At 36.5% G+C, this 9,299-nt stretch overlaps 1 protein-coding gene across 1 annotated transcript; it reads right to left on the bottom strand.

Annotated features, from left to right (window-relative positions):
• Positions 1-4,298, bottom strand: LOC108746795 (histone deacetylase complex subunit SAP30 homolog). The gene is made up of 3 exons (XM_018483757.1): positions 3,259-4,298; positions 1,410-1,637; positions 1-138 (listed from the first exon to the last, which is right to left on the bottom strand). The coding sequence occupies exons 1-3, from the start codon at positions 3,427-3,429 to the stop codon at positions 7-9; spliced, it is 531 nt and encodes a 176-aa protein (XP_018339259.1). The 5' UTR covers positions 3,430-4,298; the 3' UTR covers positions 1-6.
• Positions 4,299-9,299: the final 5,001 nt, after the last annotated feature.

The following is a 9,299-nucleotide window of genomic DNA, read 5'->3' as shown; positions in this document are numbered from 1 at the left end:
ATAATGTTACGTCGTGTCACTGCTACTTAAACCGTTCTTTTGGTCTAACTTATTTGCATTGGTCTTAACTGTATATATGAAAAAACTTAGAGCTTCCTTCTCCACGACGGGGATGGTCTTGAAATGCTTCATGAGAGTCTGCAATAAGAATTTTATGATACATTATTTTTTTAAATTATTATAATAATGTCAAGAAGCAACTGTTTACTCATTGTTAGTATCAGTTATTAAGTAATAAAGCATCATATAGTGAAAATATAATAGAAAAAACAATATAGGAATTCTTCATTTTAGGCCTATTCTTTATGGCTGAATTTCTTGCATCTTCATGTTCTTTCTTTTTTCTCTCCAATAATAATAATTTTTTCTCCTATGAAAGAGGGAAAAGATGACCCCTCTCCCCTCCCCCATGTAAGAAATTCAGCTGAAAAGACTGAATCTTTCATTTATACTCAAAATTCGAATGGCATTTGTTGAATTCGAATGTGAAACGAATTCGTAGAGCCAAGAATTAGATTTAGATGTAGACAAAACATTTATCGGAGTAGGCGGTAATAAGGCGAAGCTTCTCTCTTTCAGTACCCTTCCCTTGCCCTTGAATTAATAGACCTGTTCTTTGTCCTGAATTGATCCATGTTGATCCATGATCCATGTATATAAGCGGTGTATTTAAACAGCATTTTCGCGAACTTCAAACAAATATTTATTTTAAATACGACACTAGAGATCGTATTCTCAAAAAATATCGCGTATAAATATTTACGAAAAAAAAATACTAGTATATATTATACGTATATAGATTTCCTAATACTTCATATGCTGATATTTTTTGAGAATCGAGGACTAATTCGGATATAAAGAACATATCTAGGAACAAACATATTGCGTTTTTTCAAAAATTTAGTTATTATCATATTTCTATCATATTTTCACTGTGTTTTATTTTGTTTTCTTATCTTTGAAAGTAACATGAATGAACAATAATATAAACCTATTTATTATTATTTATTTAACAGTCATTTGGAAAAAATCTGGGAAGAAAAACTATTTGGTCCGTATTTACCTTTATTTTTATCGATAAGTGTGCACATTTTTCAGATTTTATATGTAATGTAAACCATATGCTAAATGCATGATGTATTTATCGCTAAAAATGAGGTGTGAAGACGGACTTTGATTTATTTTTATCTACTCATTTTTACATATCTTAAAACATCCTAAAATACATATTTTTATCTATCCTTTTTTACAAATAATTTAATTTTTATAACAATTATGACTATGTTTACATTTAAAATACTATATACATATATTAATTTGAATACATAAATATATATATAAGTATACACATATTTAACTTGTTATATTTATTGCACGTGCTAGATAGAAAATAATTTTACTATACTTACATCCGCTAACTGAGCCTTGTTAAGACCTGGTCGGGTAGAAACCTTGTAGTGCCTTTTGTACCGCCTCAGAGTGCCGACTTGCAGTTGGAAGAGGTCAACTTCTGGGACGTCGTTGTCAGTTTCACCCGAATCTTCTTCGGAATCCTTGCGCCTTCGCTGCTGCTGCTGTTTGGTTCTTGCGCACTGGATCACTTGCTTGTGATAATCACAGATGTATATGTGTCGTGCCTGTACATAATACATAAAGAAAGAATATAACAGAATAGTTATAATTATCATACACAAATGCAAAGTTCGTATCGATATTTTGCGGAAGTTTTGTCGTTCTGAAGTTTATTTCATCAAATGTCAATTCGCCGCAAACAAAAATTTTCTGATAAAATTTTCGAATAAAGTGATTTTATCGTATATATAATCCTATGTCAAAGTAATTATTTTACAAAAGTATGCCTCGATCTTGGAAATTCGGAATGTTTAGTGTTGATTCTCTGACGTCTTTCATGCCAAGTACGCTATTTTTTGTAGAAACAAGATATGAAATTAAATTATATTAAAAAAATAATTAAAAAAAAGAAACGTATATATAATAATAATATAAAGGTAATTATTAAAAATATATTTTTTATGAATATAATTTTGTCAATCCGTGCATCGTTTTCTACGCTCGTTTTCTCCTTTAACAGTCTCCATTTTTTAAATTATTTTTTATTTAGTTTCGAAAGACATTAACGTTCTCTTATATAAATTATATTGCTACAAATATAATTTATTTAGACTGGGTTGTTCTATCTTTCAATAAACTTCAGCTCACTCTCTTACTTTCTTACTCTCTCCTACTCTTTTACTCTTTTGTCTATCCATTAGATAAATAATCACACAATTTATCTGAAGATGAAACAATCGGCCCTTATTCATTTATCTCTCTGTTATATTTCGCTATCGATACTAAATACAATAAAGACATAATTAAATAAATGTCAATAATTGAATTATCTTAATTATCAATTGAAGCTACAAGTATCTACAGAAAAATCTTGAATGAAAAAATACTCTTGAGAATTTTCAGATTTTTCAGCTTTTTTGTTTACAATTTCAAGTAAGATAAGAAAGAACATTTTTTAAATGAGCTTTAAAAAAATAAATTGGAATGCAAATAATGCAAATTGTATATTATTATATAATTAACAGAAGATAGCAATTTCACGAAATCATATCTATTATTTCCTACAATTCGAGCCACGAAACCTATAGGATAGTGTACAAAATTTTCACAATAATATTAATATTATTATATATATTTATGGCTATCTCTTCTGCTGAGTGTTTTGTTTTGTTTTACTATCACTGATTGTTTTTATAAAAATTCACGAACACAAAGAAAGTACGTGAATATATACGTGCCTGCCACACTTATTGCTAACCCGATTGTTAATATTTTACATTATTAAGTAAAATAAATAAATATGATAAAAAAAACAATGTTTTCAGGAAGAAATAAAAATAAGTAAAATTTCCAAAAAATATCCTTTAGCACGATAAAATTTCTTCATTCATAAAAAACCCGTAATTTTCAACAAAAAAAAGAAATCTTTTAAAAATCTGTTTTTAAAAAATTTTTTTTTTAATTAGCCAGCGGCTTTTAATCAAAAGCCAGCGGATTCTCCTAATAACATTTCCTAAAATAATATACCTAATAGAATGCGTATATTTTATGTAATTTTCTCTTTTTATGAAACTTCTGAAAAGTCATTGTTGTAGGTCCACGTTTTCTCGACACTTCCAAGTACTTCTGAGAGAGAGAATCGGCGCGGCAATTGGCGGACGTGCGCGTTTGCCATGTTGTGCTCACCATGTGATCCAAGTTGAGTTTCAGCCGCCGCTGAGTAACCGTCTTTTGTATACGCTTGCTGTAAGATGCGTTGCCGGCTGGACGGGAGCATCGTTCATTCTCGTCGACGAGGCAACAGATCTGATCTGCCGCGCCCCGCGAATCCTCCTCACCGGTGCTAAAACCGTTCATTTTCTGCTCCGGTTCGGAAATAGTCCTCTCGATCACGATCGCGATCGTTCAGCTGCGCGGTTTAGCGTCGTCTCCGACGACGACGATGATTCGCGCGGTTGATGCACCCGTGTCAAAAGTCTTGGATCGCGATGGAGCAGCCGGCGATCGCAGGTCGATAACCACGATGACGATGACAGTGATAACAATGACGACAACGACAACGGACGCACGGTAGGAAACGTCGCTTGCTCATAATTCTCCTCCGCGCAAACCGAGGCTAATCGAGCCCGCGAGCTCCCCTACTTCTCCCCTCGCGGTCTCGTCGGCCCTTTCAGTTCAGGGATGGCGTATATACCGTATATACGCAGGGTATACCTCCGTATGCGTTAACTGGAGTCGAACCCACGCCAAGAGACGCGTCACGCGTCTGTGTCGCGAGTCGCGACGTGACGCGTCGTGACGCGCCGCGTCGCAACAATATTTGCCGGGCCGGGTAATCACCAATTGGTTCTCAATCGCCGATCGTAGGATCGCAGCTGATCGGTTGGACACCGACGCCTGGTGTTCGCCTGCCGTGCACCGGAGTAAGCGACGCCCGGGGCTCGCGAGCGTCGCCGCCGGGGAATCCGGGACGAGGTCTCTCGCGGCCGCCAAGCACCAGGAAGATTCCCGAGTCACCGGCGATAACTCTTGTTCCGCACTTCTCGTTCAACGATATTTTATACGATATTGATACCGCAAACACGCAGCTATCAACACGAAAATTCGAGCCCGAGAAAGTTACTGTTTAACGATTCCGCAAAATACCGATGAGAATATCGTTAACGACGACAAAACCGTCAAGTGAACACGCACAACATACAATATACGTTCGACCGTCTGACTGTAGTCCGAGTGCGACTAATTCGACTCAGCCAAAGCAGTGAGCGAGCCACCTGCGAGTACCAGACATGCCTCGTACTTGCGCATGCGCGTTGTTTAGCGCGCAGTGCTGTAGCTATTAGGTTAGGTTAAAGTAACGATGCGTTTCCGTCCGTGTCGACCGCGAAGTCTACGCGCCAAATTACGCGCGGACAATAGGAGATACGAGGAATGCCAAGAGGAAAATGGAAGTGAGGTAAAGTATTTTAGATCAGAAAATGAATCGCAATGGAGTCAGGAAATGGCCCACAAAAAAGGTATCCGAAAATTTAGAAGATCTTAGTTAGACGAAAATATCTTTAAAGGTTGGTTGGCAGAGAATGACAATAAAGCTTGATGTAAATTTTGTAATATTTCGCTTAAATGTTAACGATATAATTTATCAAGGCCGAATCAGGTTCTCATATAGATAATGATATCTCATGTAAATAGTATTAATGTAGAAATTGATACTTCATAATAAGAGGTATATCTAATTTATATATATTTATAATTTTATTTCCCTTTGGAGCGACTAAGGACGCCAGTTTCACGAACGGATTAGATACTTTACTGACGCTTTAGATTGCGCGCATGCGCGAGTACGGGGCATGTCTGGCAGCACCCGGCTGCAAAATCGTTTACACTTCTACAAAGATCGCTATTTCTCGATGCGCGTGCGCGACAGTGCGTGAAAAAACAACCAGTCCGGCAAGTGCTGGACTGGCTATTTCCCTTATAGGCTGTTAAAAAGCATAGACTAGTTAATATGTAGAACCGCCAAACATGCATGGATGTATCAGTATATAAAAGCAAGAGTGAGGGGAATAAAATGTTTATTATAAGATTTCATCTTTATTTAACATTGGCACATAACAAAAATGTATGCTTCTTTTCATCAATGTAGATTAATTTTAGTTCAATTTATTTTTTATCATTTTCTAATTTTGAAAGTTAAAAAAAGATAAAGAGTAAGCAAAAAAAACTGAGATTAAAGTTAATCTACATTGATGGAAAGTGGCAGTAATGATTGCGTTCAGTAGAACATAACAATCGTTTTACAATCGTTTTATGATTCTCTGCTGAGATAGGGCCATTTATTTTGATCTAAAAGCATAATCCAATCAGCGCGAAGAAAACTTTCAACAGTAGCAAAATAAACGTTCTGCTGAACGCAATGGGTGCATTCAGTACTACAACCGCTTACTGAGCTCTCAGTGAGCTCTTATATTTAATTAATGTATATTTTTAGATCTAACAGAATATGCCAATCAGATGCAAGCGCTCAATGAGCTCTTGTACCTGTTTGATCTTTTTAGATCTAATGAAATATGATTAGATGTGGATGTGAATCATTAGGTGCATCCAGAAGCACTCACTGAGCGCTCAGTCATGCTTCTGGATGCACCTAATGGTTCACAGTGTTAAAATATCTTTTCATGCTGGCGTTTGATATTAATTCATTTAATATTAATTTAAATGTATGTACATACATGACCGAACAAAATCTCCAGTTGTAAAAATTATTATTTTAAATCGTTTGTATTTCATATAAAGGGTTTTGAAACGCAATTAAAAAGGTTTGTGTGTCATTCTATTTATTGTAATTAATGAATCTTTTTTTATCCATGTACTTGACCGAAATAATCAGCCGGATTTAAGTTCAACAATGTTCATACATGGAATCGTTTGTCTTTCGTATGAAGAGTTATAAAGTATCATTAAAAACATTTGTAAATTTTCCAGGCACTTTTAATTAAATATTTAAATGTTATATATTTGACCGAAATATAGATTCAGACGCTACGGTCACGAAAATTTCGTTAGATGCGATCATAGTCTCTTTAATATTTCGGTATTCCTGATTCTTTTCCGATCACACCATTCATAAAGGCATAAACATAATAACGAGCCGTCCAATCAAAGCTCTTGTGTGCAAGTTCGATATTATATCTCTAATTGACAGCTCGTTATTCCCTGTTCTCTGTGCTTATTGTATTTAAGGCCCTGCACATAATAGTAGAATTAAGGAATTAGGAATAAAAAATAAATGATTTCAACCTATCAGAATCCGATGTATCCGACTTCTGGTAGGTACAATTGTTTATTCTTTAATAAAATTGATCCTAAACTTTAATAAAATTGATCCATTCAGCAGAAAAAGTAGTTGTTGAGGTTAGAAAATCTGTCATATAGACAGTGAGGTATATGACATATAGACTAGTGTTTATTGGTTCAGGGCAGCGTAGCAGAACATTGTTGAATTAAATCCGGCTGATCATTTCGGTCAAGTACCTGGTCCAAAAAAGATTCATTAATTATAATTAATAGAATGACTCACAAACCTTTTTAATTACACTTTAAAACTCTTCATACGAAATACAAACAGTTTAAAATAATAATTTTTACAACCAGAGGTTTTGTCCGATCATGTACATTTGAATCATTTATTATCATTAAAATAAGTCACATAATTAAAATTGGTTAATATCAAGCGTCAATTTTAATGAGAGTTGTTTTAAAGTACCCTTTAAAGTACACATGTTGATACTCGATGCTCATTTTTTATCAGCATGAAAAGGTACCTTAAACTTAAGGTGCTTCCACATGGACTGATATTTTTTCCGCATTTTTATAAGATATTCAAACTAGCCGTTTCACTGACAAAAAGGATTGCGTGTCAAAATTGATGCTTGATATTCGTCAATCTTGATTACATAATCCTTTTTGTCATTAAAACAGCCGACTTGATTAACCAACTCTCTTAATGACCGGGTTTAAATTTTAGAATTGCCAACTATAAAACTGAAAATATCTTAATTTTTTAACGGATGTAAAACGTTATAATAAAGCGCATGCCTTTTTTTAATTATAATAATTAATTTTACGTATTTTTAGTATCTCTAATTTAAGATCGAAGCACAAACCTTTGCTTAACGAATAATATATAAAGCATACGAAAATGAACCAATCAAAGTTTTTTCATTTCATGGAAAGAAAATAAATGAACTTTGATTGGTTTATTTTTTTATACGTTTTAATTTAGTTGATTAATTTATTTGGAATTAGTGAGATTGGCCTATACTTACGTTTGCTTTTTTTTAAGCATGGAATAATTACTTCATGTTATATGTATTTAATTTTTTAAAAAAGAAAAAGAAAAATGAGGAAGCACGAGGCAATAAAATTAAATTTATCATTATAATAACAACGGAAAATAAAATGCGTATACATTTCTTAAATAAAAATTTAAATAAAAATTTATTTGCCAAATTAAATTTTTGAAATTTTTGGAAAATTTATATTTTTTTTTAAATTACGAACTATCATTTGGATGTATTTTTACGTTAGCTTTGTCACTTATGTAAAATACTGATGAAAACAATGCATACGCCATACATTCTCACGTTTTTATTAATTTGATTTTTCCTCCCTCTTTCCTTATATTATCGAAAAGAACTTTCTATTTTGTAAACGAATAAAAATATCGAACAAGACAGTCATGTTTTCGAGTACAGTATATTTGTCTAACTATAAATTTTTTGTTTCATGTCTCCACATAAATAATTCCATCTCGAAACATAGTATTTTTTTCTCCTAGACAACAAACGAAACATAGGTATTTCTTTTTCCTAGATTACAAGCAAGAAAGCGGGGATGAAGATACGTCGCAAGTTTTCCTCATTAGTTTTTCCGCGCAATGTTGGCGATCCTGCATGTAACCGCCGTAGAGTGCCGCGTCGTTCGATCATCGACTGGCGCCACCTATGATAGAAACGATGCCTAACCTCAACAATCTCGCGTAGACGGTCACGACGATCAATCGTCGAACGAAACAAACGACGGCGCACGGTGTCGGCCGTTCGATCAGCCGTATTTGAATAAGATCATCGTAGGAGTGATAAAAATATTCGCATTCACCGTCGAAAAATCGGCTTTGCGCGCACGCATTTTCCCGCCTTTCAGCCGGCCGACATTTTATTTGGTGGGGGGCAAAAAGAAACGCATCAAAACATAAAAGGTCGGCGCTGATTGGCTTACTTTTTGCGGCTTATCTGAAATAAGCCAATGGTAATGGGAGATTTTCCCCGTACACTGGCCGTATGCCGCACGAGTGGCGTGGGGTCGCGATATTCGAAGCTGAAGAATCCTTTTAGCCGTAGCGGATCCCGTTCCAGGTAAGAAAAATCCAAATATTTTTCGCATGTCGCGTTGACAGATCCACGGGACGTCGCGTGGATGTTCCTTACATACGTACGCACCGTCGGACCCGCCCAACGCGAGCGTGTCCGCTGGCCGTAAGTCGCTACCGTGCTGCGTTTCTCGTACGTATACCTTTTATTTCCGTACTACCGTCAGCACACGGCAGCAAATGGCTGCCTGGACGAACGCGTTGTGCTCGTACGTCTCGCCGTTCTGTCGTCTCGTCGTGCGTTATTAAGATACCGTGCGACGGAAAGACGTACGTAACGTGCAACGGCGAGACCTCGGCTATGTGAATCGACTCGTGGAGACGCTCGCAGACACTCGCTGTTGCGATCGCCGCCGCAGCCACCGCTGCCGCCGCCACCGCTACCGCTCACTCGCTCGATCGCCGCGTCAACCACGTATTGACGTCAAGGCCTACGCGCGCGTGCACATATCGTGTCTTTTGCGTTGCATCGCGCGCTAAACCCGTCCATCGTCGACAAGTGGACCTCCCCGAGGAGGATAATGTGGCCGTAGTTGAAAAATCAATTCCATTCTCTGTCATCTTTCCCAACATGCATGGCGTGTGCTATGGTTGGGACGCGCCGTCAGTCGTTTTCCCGCTTCGAAATCTCTTGAAAGCTGTCAAGAATATAAGCGAGTGAGCGAGCGAGCGAGAGCGAGAGAGTCTTGGGACCTCGGAGAAGATCGACGTCTTCCTATTTTTCTCTCCTATATCTCTCTCTCTCTTTCTCTTTCTCTGTGTCTCTCTTTCACTCCCTCCCTCCCGCGCTCGAATT

The sequence above is a fragment of the Trachymyrmex septentrionalis genome, unplaced genomic scaffold (assembly GCF_001594115.1).
Source record: "Trachymyrmex septentrionalis isolate Tsep2-gDNA-1 unplaced genomic scaffold, Tsep1.0 scaffold19, whole genome shotgun sequence".
In the NCBI taxonomy this organism is placed as follows: domain Eukaryota; kingdom Metazoa; phylum Arthropoda; class Insecta; order Hymenoptera; family Formicidae; genus Trachymyrmex; species Trachymyrmex septentrionalis.
The sequence above is the reverse complement of the archived record's forward strand: the minus strand, read 5'-3'. Positions and strand labels throughout refer to the sequence as shown.